The sequence below is a fragment of the Formica exsecta genome, unplaced genomic scaffold (genome assembly GCF_003651465.1).
Source record: "Formica exsecta isolate Colony F162 unplaced genomic scaffold, ASM365146v1 scaffold201, whole genome shotgun sequence".
NCBI lineage: Eukaryota > Metazoa > Arthropoda > Insecta > Hymenoptera > Formicidae > Formica > Formica exsecta.
The window spans coordinates 1806534-1828505 of record NW_021849308.1 but is presented as its reverse complement, the minus strand read 5'-3'; the positions used below and the strand labels follow the sequence as shown (position 1 = coordinate 1828505).

Below are 21972 nucleotides of genomic sequence, written 5' to 3'. Positions count from 1 at the left end.
CGCTCTTCTGCTCGATTATATTCGCTATCTTGCCGGCCTCCTTTTGCAGCGCATCCGGCGCCGCGTCCTGCACCACCAGGATCATGAGATTCTCCTCTCCGATCAGATTGACGATCACCGGCGCGACGATCGAATTGTAATTATCGGTCAAATTGGGATTATCTCGCACGCGAACGTCGAATTTAAAGGGGAGATCGGACAAGTCAACGTTGTCGAACGTCACCGTCGTTCTGATTATGCCGGTGGAGCCATCGATAGCGAAATAATCGGATCCCCGTCCCTCCAGGATCTTGTACTCCAGCTTGCCGAACTTGCCGTTATCCTTGTCGTGAGCCTTCACTTGTATAACGGTGGACGAGAATTGCGCGGTACGCGGAATCGCCGCGAAGTAACGTCCCTTCGCGAGCTTCTGACTCGCCTCCGGGAAGATGAATTCTGGTTTGTTGTCGTTTACATCCAGCACTTGAATCTTGACCTGCGATGAAGCGCGTTTTGTTCGTATCAAAGACAAAATAAATGGATAATTTTGTTGCAACGAATCAAGTTTTCTTAAAGAAAATGTCAATACTATTTTACTTTATATATTTATTTATCGTTTTATAATAAATCTTGTTAAAATTACAAGAAGAGAGAAAGCAAGATAGAAATGGATTTTTCCTCGATTTATGTCTTCTGTGTGTATCTAAAATAATATTCTATCTGAATTACATCTGCAAAAAGATATAACTTGATCTCTCTTTTGTATCTTTTCTATATCTCATATTTTTTAATCTTTTCGTTTCTCTGATGCGTTTTTATATATTATCAATTATATGAATTCATCCTATTAATAAATATTCATGCATTTAAAGGTTGAAGTGAAAGCGTTTTATTGTACGACAGATTCAAGAATCATCATCGCGTCTCACCATGGTCGTATTTCTGCCCGAGTTTAATAAGCCCGAGAGCGATTCCAGCTTGATCTTAATCTGGTAAGACTCCGTCGTCTCATAATCCAGTGCGCCTTTTTTCAGCCTCAGCGCGCAATTCCGCTCCTCCGTGACATTCGCTTCGAACAGGCCGGCCTCATTGCCGCTATAAATCTCGCATCTGAGCGGCGTAGTGTCATGAGCGTGACTGTTGATGATAGTGATTATCTTAATTAGCGTATTGTCACCAGCGTCCTCGGGCACCTCGACGTTGTACGAGTTCTCGGCAAAACCCAAACCGATCTCAGGCGGCACCGTCGCAACGTGACGAACGTAGACCGGCACTGTCGTCACGGATGACAATTGCGGATCTCCCATATCGTAGGCGCGTACATCGACCTGTCGCGGGAGAAAAAAATCGTCGCGTTGTTGAGATGAATCGACGGATAACAAACCACCTTCGAGTTATGTGCGCCAAATCACTTACCTGATACTCGGAGTCGGTTTCTTTACGCAAGTCATCTCGTGTTCGGAGTGCGCCGGTGTCGGGATCGATTACGAAGTACTTGCTGGCGATACCGCGGCCGATGATCTCGTATCGAACCTGCCGGGCATCGAGATCGGTGAAAATTCCCCGAGATTTAACGAGAATAAATTAAGAGATGTATACGAGAAGAGTATATATTCTACCTGATTCCCTGGTGCAGTGCCGTCGGAATCCGCGGCCGTGAGATCAATCACGGTCGTTCCTATAGGGACATCGTCGTCCAGTGTAATGGGACGCGGTACCGACGTAAATACCGGTGGAATGTCGTTCACGTCCTGTCACGATACGTTCAGAATCGTTATAAATAGTTATTAACGGCCCCCGCATAATAAGATATACTAGAAGTAATGTAGAAGAGCACGGTAGATGATAGAAGTCGTTGTATTTATGATGTTAATGCGCTCAACGTAAACCGGTTCCGTAAACTGATTCCATATATTTAATTCGTAAGATTACGACAGAGAAATAACACTTTAGTTTCGATATTTCAATTATAGATTTTTATACAGGATAATAAATCCGTAAAAAATATGGTTATCGGAGATAGATGCATTTTACTCGCGAACGTATTTTATTTAATAAAAATCTTTTAAATTTTAATTATAAGGAAGAAATTTATTTCATTACGTTTTTCATAACTACGCTTTTACGCGACAAATAAATCACAATCAAGCTGTCTCTCCCTCTCTGCAGTTATGTGGTCTGTGAAAGTGGTGCGCTACATGATACGCTGATGAACACGACATAATAAATCAATGACGGATAGTGAAAACTTATTGGGTCTCGGGTTTCACTCATAAAAAATACCTGAACATTAACAACGACGCGAGTGGTGGAGCCAGGTAAATCGCTGGTGTTCTCCTCGGTGCCTATTATAAGAACGTGCTGATTCTGGCTCTCGTAATCGAGACCGCGGATAGTTTTTATGACTCCGGTCTTCGGGTCTATGCTGAAGAGTTCGGTATCCCCTTGCTTGATCATGTATGTAATTTGCTTCTTTGTGTCCGGATCATCGGCCTAGAAATGATCGCGTTAGCTTTAAAGCCGAGTAAGATCGCGTCAGGACGCATCATCCTTTCCATCTCGTCGACGGGATGGGAATCATCAACGACGCGAGTAACGCGAAATATCTCTCGAGGATCTGAAAATCGAGATTGGCGTAGCTCTCGATTATTCAATAAATTGTCAAAACTTTCCAAAAGATTCCTCTCGATCGACTCTCGATGAAATTACATCTCGTGTTACTATAGTTTACCACGAAACTAACTTTATACTTCTCGACATATTAAACAAAGTAGCGGAGGCGCACTTTATCTCGAGACAAACATCTTAAACTGGGATTTATGTCATGTTGTACGACTTGACTTTCGATTCTTGTTAAACTCAAGCCCATAAGGATTAACGTCAATAAATAAATTAATCGTTTCTAATCGCTCTTATACGCGCTTTACATGTTTTCTAATCGGAGACACGCGCTATTATTGATTTGGCATGCTACTCACCGTGACTTGAATCACATTATAATCAGGCACGTTTTCCTTGACACGTGCCTCGTAACTGCTTTGGTGAAAGACCGGAACCTCGTCCTCGACATCTATGACTTTCACTGTGACAGTCGCGGTTGCCAAGCGATAATCGGGAGCTCCATCCCTCGCAGTCACCACGAATTTATATTCCTACGCAATTAATGCAAATGCCGAAATAAAATGCAAAAAAGGCGAAATTGAAAAGAGAGATTACCAATTTCAAATTTACAGTTTAATTGATTCAAAAATTTTAATGCAACAGTAGAAATATTCTCGAAACAATTTCGACGATATAAATAATTTAAAAAATTTAAATCACATCAGATTTTTGTCGTATTTTACATATTATATAAAATTATAATTAAACTTCTATTACACATTGCATTTCCGCGAGTGAAAATCGTACAACTTAAACTCAAATATGCATTTTTTGCACGTTTTCTTTGCCCCAGTGTGTGCACGCGCGATGACACACAACTGTAATTTAACCGTAACAGCATTCTCGCAATGCAGAATAAATTTAAATCGTTTTCCGTTGTAAGGTATTCTCTTGAACTGTAATCACGCTTCGCAACTTTTGTAAAACGGAAAAGCATTCCCGGAAGATTCGAGATTGAGCTAGATAGCTGCGCCAATAATGAATCTTAGTAAGCATTGCGTGTTATGTATTATATAGACTTTTTCACGCGCACACACACACACACACACACACACACACACACACACACACACACACACACACACAAACGGAAGGCGAAGACTCATTGACTTTTAGAATCTCTCTCTCCAGAGAATTCCAACATAGTTAAACATTTACAATTTCCTAGCTTGAAATATTTCAACACACGTGTTTTCTAAAATAAAAAGAAGAGAGTTTACTATGATAAAAAGTTAATAATTTATAATTTCTCACACCAAAGTATACTTTCCCGAATTAATTTAGTCAAGTGTGACTTGAATTGTTATATTGTTAGCTTTACTAAAAATCAAGAATGCAATATAAAAGTTACTACTCACGTCGTTCTGCTCATAATCCAATACTATCTTTGTCAGGACATCACCGGTCTCAGGATCCACGGTGAAAGGAATGTCATCGGGTGCGAAGTAAGTGATCTCGGCATTGATGCCCTCGTCGGCATCTTCGGCGTGTACGCGGCCGATCAGCTTACGCGCCTCGCCCTCTTTGACGGAAAATTCATAAGGAAGACCCACGAATTCGGGATTCTTGTCGTTGATATCGGTAACCATGATATTAACCGTCGCGGTGCTGAAGAGACCGCCGGTATCCTCAGCCTTTATCAACTATGTGAACCATGTGAAAAAAATATCATAAAATTAATATTTCCATTTTCATGTGAAATGCGACACAAAAGAATTTTACTTCCATATTAATCAAGATTTATAATAGAAGAAAAGTATGGATCACAAACGTAAAAAAAAAAAATACAAATTTCTAAAAATATAATGAGAAAGTTTTTTTGTTTTTTGACATGAAAAACATGCAAAAAACGAAATTATATATATACTTTCCCACCAACTAAATATTTATATAAAATTAAATATACTTAAAGTTAAGTGCTGTGTGTTTTAGTTTAAGTAGCTATTCTCTCGTTTAGAAGCGGAAAAACGAAGACAGTAACGATGTTTCCCCTAGATTAGATAAAAGTCGATGGAGAGTACCGTAAAGCGAAAAGTACATTGGCTTGTAGCAAAGGCTGTAGGAAGTTTGTGTTGCGATGTTCGATAGTGGTTGACGATATTAACTCACCAACTGATATCGGGTCAGGTCCTCCCTATCCAGCTTCCTTATAACGGTAATAACGCCTGATTTGTCGCCGATTGCAAACTGGCGCAAGTCATTCCCCGATACTATCGAGTACGACACCGGATCGTTTTCTGGGTCGATGGCCTGTACAACGGTTCATTAATAAGCCTATTATCGATATAAATATTTAACAAACCGTTGTTTATACGGTGCTTAATAAATAATAATAAGTCGCATAATTTTGCAAACAATTTCTTACATTCTTTAAAAAGGAAAATTTGTATTTATATAAGTAAATTGATATAAGAGCAAAAAACAAAATATGCGAGAATAAAACGCTGATTTCTCAACGCAATGGATAGATAACAAAAGATATATCGAACACATATATTGCTTCTGTCATAACAGTTCAAATTTAAAATAAAATTCTGGCAAGAGAGAGAAAGAGAGAGAAACACTATCGACGATACTCACAGTGATAGTCGCAACCGTAGAATTGATGGAGGCCCCCTCGCTGACTTGCACTTCGTACACCGGCTGCTGGAACACGGGGCTTCTGGTGTTGGGCCCTGGAATGACGTTCACCTCGACGATTGTCTGTGAATATCTACCACCCTTGTCAGTAGCCTGCACGGTGATACTATATTGCTCGCCAGCGTTCAATTTCCTCACGGATTCGATAACTCCTGTCTTGGGATCTATCTTGAATTTGTGCAAACCATTGTTTGAAACATGATAGATGCTGTACGTTATCTCGGCGTTTTCTCCCTCATCATTATCCGTGGCTTCCACCTACGGAAGAATCGAAATTAATTTATCTTCCCCTTTATAGTCCGTATCTTTAAACGTGATAAAGAGCTATGGAGCATTGACAAGCGATAATCAATAGATTAATAAAAAAGATTAAAGAAATATCAACATGAAAGTAACAGCTGTTACTATTAAATTAAAACACGAGATGATCAGCCACCTTTGCCACTTGTTTCTTCGTCTCTCCAGCTTGAACGGTGATGGGTGCCATCATAGGAAGCAGAGGCGCATTATCGTTAACATCATTTAATGTCACGATAAATGACAGAGGCGACGACGCGGCCACACCCGTTTTCTCCCGGGCAACCACTTGAAAGCGGAAGCGGCCAGGACTCGGAGGATCTCGGTCCAGATTCTCCTCGTTGACGACAAGGACACCGGACGGATCGATCGCGAAGAAATTCGTGGTCAGTTCGAAAGTGTACGCCGGTTTCGGATCGTCCGATCCCTGGATATAACGAATATTTTATAAGAAAAAGAGAGCGATGGGTGAAAACAAATATTTACTGATCAATTGACGATAGTTGAACACCGGATCTTATCCGCTAACAATAGAGAGAAAACGGTCGATTTACATTTCGATCACGCTTCATTAAACGAAAACCGACAGAATTTACGTCTGGTTGGACTCACCAGATCAGCATCCGACACGGTGAGCACAATGGGATTACCGCTTTCATCGATGACCTTTGTGCCGATAGGAGCGTTTTCATCGACGAAACCTTCAATACTTGACGCCGTTATAACGGGTGGATTGCTGTCAACCGGCTTGACAGTAATCGTTAATTTCGCGGTAGCCGATCGTTTCGCTTCCGACACCTCAACCGCCTTAAAAAGAGAGAAACAAAAGGGCAAACTTGTTATGCGTTACGCTAAAATCTTAAAATGCGAAACGTAATTGCATGCATAAAAAAAAATGTTTGTTTTTTCCTCTCATTAAATCCAAAGAACCATTAATTACAAACGTAAAACATCTATTTATTTGTAACAATATAAACAACGATTATTTCAAATTTTTTATTCTTTATCACACACTCTTTTACACAATATTCATGAGTAAAATAGAAAATAAATAAATATAATAAATTGAAACAATTTTTTCTTAAATATAACAGGAAAGTATAAGCGATGTTTACCTTGATGATAATATCAAACTTCTTCGTTACCGTCGTGTCGACGGCTCTTATTTGCTTCACCGCCCCGGTATTAGGATTGATCTCAAAGAAATCTCGGTAATTCGGCGGATTTCCGCTTAGGAAGGAATAGTGGATGGGCGCGTTTATGCTGTCCATGTCGACCGCTTGGATTTTCTCGGGCGTGATATTGAGTATACCGGATAGTACTCCGCTCGATACCTGACGGAGGAAAAAAGAGAGTTTCGCGCTTGTAAAACCGGTTGGATGATTTATTGATAACGCAAATTTGAGCGGCGAAATTTCTGCGACTGATTAGGCGTACATATTCGATTACATTTAAATTTTTCGATAAATTTACAGGATATTGACAGAAAACACAGCCTGTTAAAATAAATCTCGCCATTAATACATGCTCGAACCGGAAAGCCGGAGACTTCGGTTTATAACTGACTATTAGATTTACATACCGACGCGGAATATTCCGGATTAATGCAAGCGCCGTCTGAAAGCATGCAGCCTTGATAAATAAAGGACGGATCCTGATCGTCATCGTCTCGTATGTTCACCGTCAACGTGGTCGTGGACGTGAATCTCTCGGAAACATTCCTCGCTCGATCCTGGAAATGAAGGAAATAATTAACGTCAAGTGATATGATCTCTGAAATCATATCGAAATAAATGCAAAATGACATTCTAAACAAGATATTAGCTATACAAGATACGAGACAACAAACGCATTTTATATCCTATATGCTATAATGTTTTATTTTACTTTTCCTTCACACGTATTAAATATTAACTAAAAATTATAAAATGTCGTTATATTTTAATATATTATCTCAAATTTTATATAATTTTATATAATTATATAATTAATTATATATATTTATAACTCTTTTTATTTTATTAAAATTATAACTGTAATATGCAACTCTAACCAAAATTGTAATTATAATCACATATCTTTGTCATAATATAATTGATTTATTATTCATAATTTTATTCTAATTATAAAAAAAATCTCTTGATTCTTTTATAATGATTAACTATAAAAAAATATTTTTTCTTTATTATTGCACATGTACTTCATTTATTAAATGTTCTCCCTCTCTGATTCATATATATTACTGTTATTACTATATATGTCTTAGCTTTTCCCCGATTCTAGAAAAAGAAAAGTGCGATGAAATATCGATGAAAATATCTTCACCTATTTTTTATAGCTCATAGATAAGAGCTCGGATGACATACGAAAACGGACAGCGATAATACGCCATTAATCTTGCGATTATGATGCGTCACGTTTATATTGACATTTTCAATAGTCGCTATATACGCACACAAAGAAGAACGAATATCCGTCTTCTTTTTCTCGTTCTCACACTATGATTTAATCACACCAGTTCTATCATCACCCGAGGAGAAGCTCTGTCCTTTTCTCCTCGTCTCCCGTTCTCTTCTGTGACCTTATTTACGCAATAACGGGATCGGACTACTTACGAGGTACTCTAAATAAAGACGATCGTTATTATAACTTTCCTTGTAATAAGTAAGATTGCAAGGCCGAAAATTTTTCAAGAGTACCGCATAAGTCTTAGAGAGTGCACATATTGCATTAGGACTTATAAATTACAAATTATAATCCAATTAACTGAAAAATGTATGCATTACTTTTTTGCGGCATGCAAAATATCTCATAAATTCCGTCTTTTAATAAAACCGCGCATTATTCGCTGCGACCTGCGAAAGCCATGCTGAGAAAACATTCTAGTAGAATCATCTTATCTCGAAATTGTTTTGAATTTTCATATACGAGAAATGAAAAGCGAATGAGCTGAATATTTTGATGCTGTGAGTGTTATATGATGTCTTTCATTTAACACTTAATACAAGCTGAAGACTTAACGTGAATTTTTTATGAAACGTCGGAAGAGGGAGCGAGAACATTAATTTCACGTATGAATCATCGCGATATCCGATATCGATACGGAACATTATCCCTCGGAGCAGCAAGCAAGAGCAGAAGTCGGTCATTTGTTCCACATAATATTCAAATGAGCCACTCCTGCTGCACCAGCACGGAGCCGTAGCTGGGAAACGCGGCGGCTTAATCCGAATCAAGAGGGAGAGATCGATCGCGTCCTCGACTCGGGAAGATTCGCCGCGATTATGGGAGACCGTGCCCGACTCATCTCGCAGCTGGGGAAGAGGCAGAAAGAGAGAGAGAAAGAGAGATAGAGAAAGAATTGAGCGAGAAATAACTATTACCCTTGACCACGCGTGCGATGCGCGTACGGTCATGGCCGTATCCCGTATGCCAATAGTAATAATGGGCGTTGGTGCATCCATTTGCTCTTTTTTTTTTTTTCATTTCGCTTATGGTCGCCCGCCGTCAGGGATCGTTTAATGACATCGTGTTGCCGAGACGCGGCGCAGCCTCCAGATGCAATCGCATTTTTTCTACCGACGACGATGCGAAATTGCGCGTCGATCTGTGATCGGTCGCGCAATTTCGAACTTGCGCGAAATTGCAGCGACAGCGACGATGAACGGCGGCTGCGTCTGTATATGCATCTCGAACTTAAGCGTAGCAGGCGCGGATAAAGTGGTCCGCCGCACAGTTCGTCTCGAAGTTTATTACAAGTGGGATGAAGATCCGGTCTGTGCGGTCTCGGATAAAGTCTCGTGTATTGATTACAGTTGTTGCTGCGAACTAGATTTTAGCAGAAACCCTCGCGACGTGAGAGATATGTGATAGCGAGAAAATATACAGGATTTTCAAGTTAAATAATTCGCTACGAGAGATAAAATCGGTAAACAAGAAAAATCATTTTATTAATTTTTTGATGAAAAGTTATCGAATCAAACTTGACTCGCACAAATCACGATTTGATATTATCTGTCTTCACTTATTTCGGGAGAATAGTCGAACTGAAATAGCATTGCTAGCCTGTATAATAACACAGCAGAGTCAGAGTAACGGTGCAATAACTTAATAGAATCGATTCCGAGAAGGAGTCGCTTAAAATGACGGCTAACTGATCGCTTACAAGAAGCTATGACCACAGGCGGCTCTAAAATTAACGAGGTTCCAGGATGGAAAATGTCTATTGTGCCCTGGCGTGAAGCCCTTATACACATGCAAGGCCCTCGCAACAGAGTTTTCGCAAAAAATGGATACTTATTTCAGTCTAGCCTAAGGAGAATATTTATTCAGCGAGGTCCTTGCATCGGCAAGATTTAAATGTTCGCTCTAAATTTGCCCTGCGGCGGAGTCGCTTCCGGCTACAATCAAAGAGATACTGAATAAAATCCCAAAAATACGATCAAACCATAAATCAAACACGATATTAATCGAGAGACATGTCCACGTTAAAGTTGTCACGGTATAATTGAAAGATCCGCGAATAAAAGTAAAATGGAGAAACTTCGAATCGTGAAGCGGACTTGACTTTCGGCTATCCAAACGATTCACTCACCGTTGACAAATCGCCGACATTACCGTCGCCGACACTCGGACTGACGTGTATTAAAGCGACTGCCAGAAATGCTTTGATCGGACCGAGGAGCTCCATTGTCGGCCTTACGACGAGTCACGTTCCATCGATGGTGCGTCTCGAATCCGATCCGCGTCCTCGCATTCTCGTTTAGAGGGACGCGTCGCCGAGAATTAATCGATTAAAATCGTCCGGTAGTTGTGGAGACCTTTTCGGTGAGATACCTCGTGAAATCCCAAGGATTAGCGCATAATAAAGTGCGGTAAGGCGTGTCCCAATCTGTCGTTCCACATATAACCGGCAATTCCTGCGTCGAACCGCGCACACACACACACACATGAATCCTTTTAATACACGTCGTTAACTGCACTCGTTAAATTACGATAAACGAAGACCTGTATAAATCATGCGTCCTTTAATCGGCGCGGACGACGTATTTTCTCACCTCATTCTTTTAGATCGCTTGAATTATATTAAGTGCTCACCGAGTAACCGAAAGATTGACGATTAAACGTTTCCAACAATGCATCATTGATAAATTTTTTATTGAGATGATATAAAAATGCAAAAAATCTAGATACTATAAGTTTAAAATAAATTTTTGCATAAATTTCATATCCGCAATGATTTTTTCTCAAGCGATAGTTTTTGCATCATTGATAGAAGAATGTCGTGCCAACATTTTCATGCTATTGTATGTTTTCCATTAATCTTTATGTTCTTTTAGTGCATTTTACATTACCGAAAGCTTTACAAACAGCGAATATCGATCAGTACAATCGCATTGTCGTGCGATGAAAGCAAAGAGAGTATGAGTGTTTGATCAGTACACGCGATTAAATTATTTCGCTATATTTTTACGCGGGAACATCTACACCGTAAAAAATTTTTTAAAAATTCAGACACGTTTTTGTCTAAATTTTCAGATATGAGTGTCTGAAAGAAATTTCAGATAATCTGTCTTAATCATCAAAGTCGTTTTTTTTTTTTTTTTTTTTTTTTTATTTTGTAACTAAAAAGTTTTTTTTTTTTTTTTTTTTTTTTTTTGAAAGTTCAAAAGAGTGTGTCTGAAAATTCAGATAGCATTCTGTCAAAATGCAGACAGTGTGTCTGCAAAAAAGCTACAGACACTTTGTCTGAAGTCTCAGTTAGTTTTTTTTTTTTTTTTTGCGATGTACGTCACCGCAATCGGCGAAGAGGTCTCTTATATAACGTCGGATTATTTGCATCGGTATCGGAAACCTCTAGCAACGACATGGATATTGCATCAGAGGATCCTTTTCTCGCGCATCGGCAAATCGCCGTCTTATCCGCCTACGCGCGAGGATCGATCATGCGTACGGATCGGCCGCAAAATCGGCGCCCTCGGCGATTTTCTCTTTCGCGCGATCTACATACACGGGACCGCTTTTTCCCGCGGGATAAAATCACCGTCGTCGCGGAGACTGAATCCTGTATAAAATTTCACGGGAAATCTTCGAGTCACACCGATATATTCCGCGCCGCTGCGGGAAGGAAGCGAGTGATATATAATCAACGTTTCGCGACGCGCGTTCTCCGCCACGAAGAATTACGAGGTGTTCCGGAAGTTCCGGCTCGCTTCCTTTCGTGCAGACTGCCGTTTACTACGTTCATTCCGACCCTACGTAAGAAACTTTTATTTCGCTGCTATTAATCTTCAGTTTTCCTCAATGTTTATTTTAACCAGATTTTCCAACGTGCTAAGACGGTGATCTTTATTATGATAAAATATTAATACCCCAACGATGAAATTAAAATATTGATGCTTTTTTTATGCGTGCTCGCGTTCTCTATACTCCTACTTCTACCGCTCATCCCGGATTTGTCGAGGACTTTTCCACCCACGCCGATGCCAACGCACTCGATATATCCCGAGGAAGCGGCTCGCGGCCGCGTTTTAATACCGTTCGTTTGACAAACGTCCGTGTATTTCTCTTCCTAACGCTCGTCATTAATCTCCCGACGTGGATGAAAGAATTCGCGCACGAGCGAACCGTTATTGTGCGTACATATATATGTAGTTGTGTGTTACTGTGCGAGAGAGCGTTTTATTCTTTCAACGCGTTCATAGAGCTCGGAGCGCCATTAAAGAAGCCTCTTGATGGCGTAATAACCGACCGCAACGCGCTGTTACTTCGGTTGTATGGTGCATTTTATTTTAATTAAGCGTATTCTACGATCTATTTTTGGCTTTAATATTACGATTACATGGATTACGCCCTGTGAAAAAAAAAAAAAAAAATTCGTTCGCGATGTGACGTAATACTCGAGGCTCGTAATATCGCGATGCATACGAACACGTTGATTCCGCTGATTCATATTTTTCTTGCCGTACTATATTTATATAATTGGATTATATTTTCGCACTGACACAATGATGGAAATCCGCGAATCGGATTTCACCGTCGACACACGCGCTATCTTCGTATCCGATCAGTCGATGCAATCGTACTGTATACCATCTCGCGATCATCCGCGACGGAAGGATTCGTCGCGCGCGTTACACGCGAAATTGGCCACGTCGGCATTCTACATGATGCACGGGAAAATCGAAATTCCGTGCTTGCGTTACGCGCGTCGCAAGCCGAACGGTGACTAATGCCGCGATTCTCCTACCTCGCGTACCACCTAGGCTCGCGTGCAACATGCATCGCTGCATATAAGTCTCGTCGCTACCCACCTTGCGTTGTCCTCCGAGCCGCGGATATCTACCTGGCGGCGAGTAATTTTCTTTGTTAGCCGAGCCCACGATCGGCGATGACCACGGCGTTTACGCGAAACTGTGCCACACACTCTCGTAGATAAGATTAAAGATGAACGGGGACACACACACACACACACACACACACACACACACACAGTCGGGAATACTATGAAACGTCGAATGGCGCGAAGGAAAGCTGATATTTCTCAATGAGACTTGTCAAACGTCGAATTTTTAATTGTTTTTCGTAAAAAAAAAAAAAACGCTCGATATTTTTAATATTATCTCTCTTTTACTAATGCAAATGGATAAAGTTCCGAATAGGTGAACCCTCCGATTTTTTTGAAACTACACTATTTTTTGACCTTGTCGCAAATTTTCATTATCATATTCGTAATCAGCGTTCAAAAATACAAAAAATAGTGTAGTTTCAAAAAAATCAGAGGGTTCACCTATTCGGAACTCCACCCATGCAAATAATATCTTTAGACATCGCAGTTTTCATTACTCGACATTTTACCCTTTCATCCTTCGCCACATATTCAAAGAATACCTTTTAAAAAATTAAAAAGTGCCGTACTAAAAAATATTAATTACGCTACGAGCCGGAACGTAACAACACCTCGCAAAAAAATTTTAATTATGAATTTCAATGCATTTGAATAGTTAACCATAAATATATTAGCGCCAGCTCGATCGTAATTGAAATAATAATCACGTTTAATAACTCTCACGTCTTGTATTTAAATTTTTCTATATACAAGGTGTTCTGAAATTAAATGTATGGCGATGCACACGCGTTGAGTTTCTGATAACGAACTTTTGCCATTATAATATTCTATATCAGAGGCAACAATGTCGATTTGATTTCGCAGTGCCTCGTTCATATGCAAATAACTGCTCGTATAGAGAATAATTCTGAAATGGAACGCGCATGACTATCGAACGTGACAATCGCGACGGCGTAAGTGCCGTCATAAGAGTAAATATAGACAGCACTTATTGTACAGTTATTAAGTATTGTTCTCCGCTGTAAGTGCGCGGGGTGAGCAACGTGGATTTGACATTTTATACTGCTTCCTGATTATATTATCATACCGAGAGACCTCGTCGCAACGTAGGTAGCGCGTTACGTTGCGTTGCACGATACCGATTACGCTCGCGCTGACGATTCGTCACGGCGATCGAACAATCACGCAACGCGTAATAGTGTAGGCGTTTAATGAATATGCGGTATTCACTAATGAGCATCTCGCTTTCACTTGTATAGAACAATATTACATTACCATTAACGGTTGCATGGTGCATGTGGGTGTCTGCATATTTGCTGCAGCTAAATTATATTCATAAAAATTTCATCTTTTCCATTCCTTCTAAAATGTTCCCTTTGTTTAAAATTTTTCACTAATTCCTAATTAAAATTTGCTTTCTGGTCATAATCGCTCTTTTTTAAAATATCTTTTTAAGATTTTTCACCAAATTTGGCTACCTACCGTAATCAAATAATGATACGATATTTTTCAGGCAAATATAATCGCTCGATTTATCTTTTATATACATCAATTTAATAAACGAATGCATAAAAATGAGCCAGGCCATATTGCAATATTTTTATTGCATTATTTCCGTCAGCAGAAAGACATCCGAATTACATGAGCGATAAGTGTCGCGACGTCGATCACTACGTGCTCCAGACATGAAAAGCGCAATTTACGAGTTCTGATCCGCAGTAGTAAACCCACCGTGTACGTGCACGAATCAAACAATGTCGGGGTTTGGCGATATGCAAATAGCTACAAGCTACAAGACTCGACAATCGGCGGGCGAGTATGCCGAACGGTTAATGCCTTACGGTACTGCGAGCGATACGTTACCGTCCGCGTACCGAATGTTATTCCGTACCGATGTTACCGTTACACACCGATCCTTTCGTTATTTCAGTGATAGCGAGTTTAGTCGACCGAGAGATTGCGCGAATATTTTGTATTGTATCGCTCTTACATTAATGCGTGTCGAGCGTTTATCTCGATTATCTTTATCTGTTATCGAATCTAATATATGCCTATTGAACAGAGCTACTGAAATGAAATGAAATATATAGAGAGTACGTCACATCTATCGTACTTGATTTTATCTACGAATTTCTTAATCAACTTGAACACAATTTTTCAGAAATTTTATTAAACGTAGAATAAATTATTATTATTCTCACTTTTTTTTTTTTTTAATTTACATAAACCCTAAATTTTTAATCGCTTGTTATTCAAAAACTTTTAGCTTTATCGATATTTTCCTTTACTAAATCAAATATATGTCTATTGAACAATTACTGTACGAAATACATAGAATACGTTACATCTATCGTACTTGATTTTATCTACGAATTTCTTAATCAACTTAAACGCAATTCGTTGGAAATTTTATTAAACGTAGACTAAATTATTATTATCTTCATTTTTTAATTTACAAGAGTATCTAAACTCTTCATCGCTCATTAATCAGAAACTTTTAACTTTCTCGACATTTTCCTTAACTGGATCAAATTAATAAAGATAGTTTCCAGAGACAACAAACAGAAACCTGAAATAGTCTAGGGTAGTTTTAAAACTCACACATTTTTCTTGACTATTTACGATATTCGTACGCCTTTGCACGGATTTTGAAGTACCATACATGCCTTTAGACACACGATTGATATGTAAAAATAATTAATTACTTAGATGTAGATTATCTAAGCTGGGTGCGTAACTTTAATTAACGTCTTGTCCGTCGGGCTCTGTTTGCGCACTTGTGCGAGACCGCAGAATCGATTAATACCATTAAAATCATTAGACGTGAAAAAGGGCGAACACGCATTTACCTGACCAGCATGGTGCCGTTGCCGTCGGGTTGTAATACCGTTTAGTGAATGCACGTCTGCGAGCTTGTACGTATATCAGTTTCTAATCTGCGACAGAACACGCAGGACGAAGGTTTCGTACAAGAATCGTGCTCATGTAACGAAGCGTGCACGTTGTGCCCGCGCATATAATTATGCACGCGCGCTAATACCTCGAAATTACCGCGATATGTTCGCGTGCGAATTAGATATCCTATAAGATATTCCTTTATGCGGATAATATAAATGAGCGAATTTAGAAATAATTGCTATAACGGATGTTTACGTTATACAGATTCCAACTCATCGACCTTATTCCTCACGAATAGACAATCAGAGTGGTGGAAATTATATTGCGCACGGCACCGCAAGCGTTAATAAAATAAATCTTTACTATGAAGACGTTTATGAATTTTCTTGCTATAAATTTTCTTCGGTTGAGCCTTTGTTTTAGACAATCCACGATAAACTTTAAGACATAATTCTATTTATAATTTTATATATAATATATATTTTATATATATAGATACATTTAATTTTTTTTTTGTTTTCTGTATTATATGACACATAAAATTACAAATAGAATTTGATCAAAAATTATAAATCGTCTAAAAAGAATTTTATTTTCATATGTATTTTTTACTCTTTATAACAGAGTTCACATAAAATATATGTATCTTTAATGTAGAGAATTAAGGATCTATAAATAACACAATTTGCTTTATAATCAAATCCTTCTCAAAAAGAAACTACGGATTGATCAAATAATACATCATCTGACATCCTTTTCAAAAGTATTCTGTACCTAGACAAGCTCGAAGAGACCGCAAGAAATTCAAAAAAAAAAAAAACTGTCGTGTAAAGAAATATCGCGAAGTACATGTCCCGAACACGTTTTGAATCGAAGGGACCCTCGGGGCTTGGACTAATAGCACTCGAGAGGACAAGAACCACCGCGTCAAGAAGTGCGATATGCTAATGCGAATATGGTTTTCCGACCGTCGACTGGTTGTTGTGACTCACCGATCGGTCCCTCATCCCTCGGCCCACGCAACCTGACCATTGACCATCCTACATCCTCCTGCCGATTCTCCTTGTGGCGTATTAAATTAAGAAGAGACATGCGCATTTATAGCTGATTAACTTACACAAACACACGCGCATTCACGTATTATATAGCCGCTAACAAGGCGGTCTACGTAAAATCGATGCTCCGAGTATCATCGATCACGCTAAGAATGCTCCAGATCGATGTTATGTAATACGTTTATTATGTGTGTATGCGACATCATGTGCTCGACGTCGAGAATCTTTCGCAACAGGTGTAGGCGAACGTTACATAACGTAAATACCATATCGACGACACATATGGAATATATCCATATCAAAGTTTTCTTAAATAATACTAATTTTGTTTTCTTTGTGGAGACGTTTATTATTAATCTCCAATTAATTATTTCTCTTTATTAAAAAATTTATTAATACTTATCAAGTGTTATAAAATTTTGTTTATTTCTCGCAAAATCAGTAAACTTTTAGTAACAAATGATGTCATTTTATTTCCGAAATAGGCCATTTCGTGGAAATATAATTTTTATCACTTTTATGAATCTTAATACAAAATTATTATCTCGCTCTCTTAGCATAAATTTTTTCGATCCAAATCTTATTTATATTAAGATACAATTAGATAATTTTCTAAGCATGCGCGCCGTTAAATGATTACCGTTAGCTCCTCGTTATTCATGCAAGAAATTTCCACGGTCATCGCACGGGTTTTTAGTTCGATGTCACGTAATGCAACATATCGCTGGCCGACGCTCACTATATGTTCAATTATCGTATACTCGACAGATAACATATGTATTACAATGATATACATAACGGGAAAACGTCCAACAGTTACGAGATAAGCAAGAATCGACTGACGTTGAGTAACAAATTGAATTAAGAAAATAAAAAAATTTCTGGATAATAAACTAAAACAAAAATTATTTTTTATAAAGAAATGAGATATTTATTATTAATTATCTTTCTCTTTAATAAATGTTTTATTATACTATGTGCTTTGATATCAATATTTTTATTCAAAGATAGTTTCCAACACATTATTTCTTTATTTCGCGTTAAAAGAACGTCCTTATTTAAGGAGATTATCGATTATGTTTCTCCTTTAGAGCCCCGTTAGAATCATTACATTAACCATTATCTCGTTGCGAGTATAGGTGTATGTCATCTCAGCGCCTACGTCACTATCAATATCTTGTCCTATCTTAACTTTGATTTGCAATTCCGGACAGCTGGATCAATTAGCGTAATTAACACAAGATGGAAACTCACCGAGGCCAGGATGGTGACGAGATAACGCTGGGTCCTCTCGTAGTCGAGCGTTCGATTGACCGTGACCTGTCCCTGGTGCGGCAGGTTGATACTAAAATAGCCGTATCCGTCGGCGGTGGTGATTCTGTTGCGTCCGACACCTTCGTTGCTGCCGATCCTGCTACCGTCGCCTGGTGCGATCGAATATTCAACGATGCCGTTGACGCCGGCGTCGGCGTCGAACGCGTCGACATTCTTGAAGATCGTCGAACCGACCGGAGTGAGCTGAGAGAAAAGAAAACAAACGAGAGAATTATTTTCAATATATAATACATAAATACATAATTCATCCACCTCTTCTGCCTCGAGGAGAGAAGCGCACCTGGCCAGGATAAAGAAATCATGGCTATCCTTCGAGCTTCCAGCTGCGATGAGAAATCGCGGAACGATATATTCCGTCGCGGTTCTCGCGGAATCGAGCGGGATTAAATTTATGCGGCGCGTTTTACGCGATTTCAGGGAGATGTTGGCCGGGGTCGGGGTCAGACATCAGGGTGATAGTGATGGTAGTAGTAGTGGTATGCACGCAAGGGCCGTCGGGGGATTCATAATTCGAGGGGGAACAGACCGAGCAGGTTGTCCGCAATATGCGTGCGAGAGACGATCTATGGGGTACGGGGCGTGACCTCGTTGGGGATTACGCGAAAATAATTCAGCGGTATTTTTTGCAACGCCGAAAGCCGCGCGCGCGTTCCCGATTAATCCGCGGAGATAAGTCGACGACTACCGTGCGGCGCGACCGGAACGTATATTCTCGCGATTCGCTTCTCGTCGGGGCCGACTCAATAGGAGCGATATTCGCATGCACCTTCGCTTATCTAACGGGATCAAGACTATTGCTTCAGAATACTGCGTCCGATCCGTGTACCGTCTGCCTTTTCGTAGTAGCTCCATAGTAAAGTAGAAATTATGATTACACGTGAAAAAGCGAATCTTGTACTAGCAACAAATGTTGCGATAAATCCAGCTTTATCTTGATACGGATAATACACATTTTCCAAAGATATTCAACATCTTTTCACTTTATTTGCAGTGAATATAATATAGAGCTGGATTTTTATGGGCAATAAATAATATTCCCTTCCTCTCTCTCTCTCTCTCCCTCTCTCTCTTGAGAGATAGAAATAGGTAATTAGTGTATTTCTCAAAATTAAAGATAAGCTAAACCCATAACGATATTCGCACGGAAATACTTAAAGCAGAATATTTCTGGTCATTAGCCACAACCATAATAGCGAAGAAGCCGTCGTCTCTCATTTACTTAATGTAGCTAATTTCCATGAGTTTTTTGACAGTACGACGAGCGAAGATAAAAACGCGAAGGGGGCGGATTGCTTCCGGCGCTTTGCAATCAGTTCCGGAGAGCGATTATCACCGTGATGAGTTTCGCTTGTTCTCGCGTGTCCACCGTCGGTTGTCGCGACGAAACCGGTTGCTCATTGTGGATTAATTAGCTCAAGCGAAAGATCAAGCGCGAGCCGACGACGATTTCGCGATTTCGATCTTCCGCGGAACTCCCGCAATTATGTACGGCAGGTGGAGCAAAGGTTTCGCTCTCTGAGCCCCGCATGTATTTCGCTTGCAGTTTCCACGCTAAGAACGAACGCAAAGGCGCCATTAATTAGACGATAATCTGAAACCAGCCAGAATTACCTTCGCGGAATCGTCTGCTTTCTCGCTAAGCTTTGAAATGATCGTGGCACGATTCTCGAGTTCTACAATGGCGATTTATACTTTAATTAACGAATAAACGAATCATGGTAAAATTATACAAACATTGTAGTTTTCAGAAAATTTAGCGTTTCAATTTTTTGGCATCGATTTTATTATTACTCTTTTATATATCTACTAGACCACTATAAGCGCGCGCTACGCGTGCGCCATTTATTTTGTATGTATGTGTGCGTAATTATTTATACATATTAGCTCTAGCTCTCTGTTTTTTCAAAATAAATTAAATAAAAATTACACACACTTAATATTTGAACTGCCAAATGCGTCAAGATAACCAATCAGCATCGCAGAAAGGAAATAACTTGCGAGTATCGATTTAACACGTCTTTAAAAGTGAATATCTCAATGAGAGCTGTTCACGGCATATTATTAGAATATTATATGTATGTGTGTGTTATATATAAAATATTATAAAATGCGCCATTTAGTTTTTATAAATAATAATAGACAAAAATGATTAAAAAATCGCGATATCTCTTGCAATATTGGTTGAAGCGTAAGAATATTAAGAGTTTCTTTTATATCTCGTGAGATGCTATCAAGAACTTTAAATAAGAAGCCGGAATTGCGAAAAAATTTACCTTTAAAATATTTAAAATTAATTTAAAATATATACTTGTATATAAAATTTAATATGTTGTGTGTGTGTGTATATATATATGTCATAGTACGTAAAATATTTCAGCAGCGAATTATCAATAACATGGTATTCAGCCTTAGCGGCGTAAACATTACCGCTATTGTTAACATGTTACGGCTTACGACATAGTTATTATTCATACAGCGACGCTCGAACAATAAAGTAGTGGTACGAGACGCTCCGTCGAATTCTTTTTTTAAACGCGATCGCGACAAATATCGAGAAATAATTTGATATAATAAATAATTAATTATTTTTTAAATACTTTAAATAATACATAATTATATCGCAACGATAAATGTCGAGGCGCCTATTTTGCACGTGATGTATACATATATAATCAAGAATCGAAGTGATAGAAATCAAAATTATAAATTATTGTTTTGTCGCAATCTCTCTCTCCCTTTATAAGCAATAATTATTTCTTTAAAAATACTTCAAGTTCAATTATATTTCGTTCGATGCTTCATCGTTTGACTTTTCGACGATTTAAATATAATTCGGATTGAGAGCGTGCTGTAAAACGATCGAATCGCAAAATTGGATAATTAATATAAATTGCATACGTACAATTTAATTTAAACAATTAATCGCGTAATTTGTCTTTTTATTTATATGATTTAAACAAGAAAGAATTAGAAAAAAAAAGATTTTTATATAAGAGCTATAATAGTAAAAGTTTCCATTTTTAGATTATAGTTTTTATATGAAATTATTAAAGTTATTAGTAGTTTTTTCTTTTCTAAACTTATATAAAATTATTTTATTAATTCGCTTATTATTATATATACCGAATATAAAATTCAATGCGTATAATAAAATTTTTGAAATATTGATTATTTTGAGCGTTGCTATAATTTGCATCTTTTATTTGCATGTTACAGATCAACGTAGCGACCCTGACATACTGAGAGGAAGCGACAACGTAGCCTCAAGACCAACAACTCCGCTGTTGCGCATCAGTGCCAGTGAGTGATGAATTTTATTTTATTTTGAGTTAACGGATCTGTGTAGATATTGTAGATGCAAATAGATTGTAGATTATAGATTGTAAATAGATCCGTTACCTCAAAATGGATGGGCTAGAATAGATTAAATCAGATAACTTTCAATAGATTTTTTTAATATGCATTGAAACATATTACAGGCATAATTTGAAGTATAAAGTAAAGCAAAAATTTGAAAAGGATATAAAATATTTCTTTTAATTGATAAATTTTATTTAATTTGTTAAATGAAGAAGGCGCTAGTAATTTTATGAAATAGTAATGATTTATTCTTATATTGCGCCGATTTTATACGAATTTTGTATAGCCCATTCATCTATATTATCGTATCAATTAAAGCTTTGCTTTTATTGATGTAAAGCCAAATTATCGATCTATTAAATATAAATGTTTTATTAATTTTATTTTAATATAAATTAT

General features: G+C 38.4%; 1 protein-coding gene across 2 annotated transcripts in view; it reads right to left on the bottom strand.

The window, feature by feature from the left end:
- The window catches only part of LOC115234725 (cadherin-99C), a 125060-nt gene that overhangs the window by 5081 nt on the left and 98007 nt on the right, over positions 1-21972 (bottom strand). Inside the window, exons 6-19 of one of the 2 annotated variants that reach the window (XM_029806025.1) lie at positions 18133-18396; positions 7160-7309; positions 6693-6911; positions 6190-6384; positions 5717-6004; positions 5221-5538; positions 4750-4890; positions 3999-4283; positions 2958-3131; positions 2263-2472; positions 1599-1730; positions 1396-1512; positions 909-1307; positions 21-475 (exon numbers count right to left, since the gene is read on the bottom strand). In XM_029806025.1, coding sequence (XP_029661885.1) covers positions 21-475; positions 909-1307; positions 1396-1512; positions 1599-1730; positions 2263-2472; positions 2958-3131; positions 3999-4283; positions 4750-4890; positions 5221-5538; positions 5717-6004; positions 6190-6384; positions 6693-6911; positions 7160-7309; positions 18133-18396 — 3347 coding nt within the window. Of the gene's footprint in view, positions 1-20; positions 476-908; positions 1308-1395; positions 1513-1598; positions 1731-2262; positions 2473-2957; positions 3132-3998; positions 4284-4749; positions 4891-5220; positions 5539-5716; positions 6005-6189; positions 6385-6692; positions 6912-7159; positions 7310-10171; positions 11090-18132; positions 18397-21972 lie in introns of those variants that run through there. The other variant, XM_029806026.1, reaches the window with a different exon arrangement.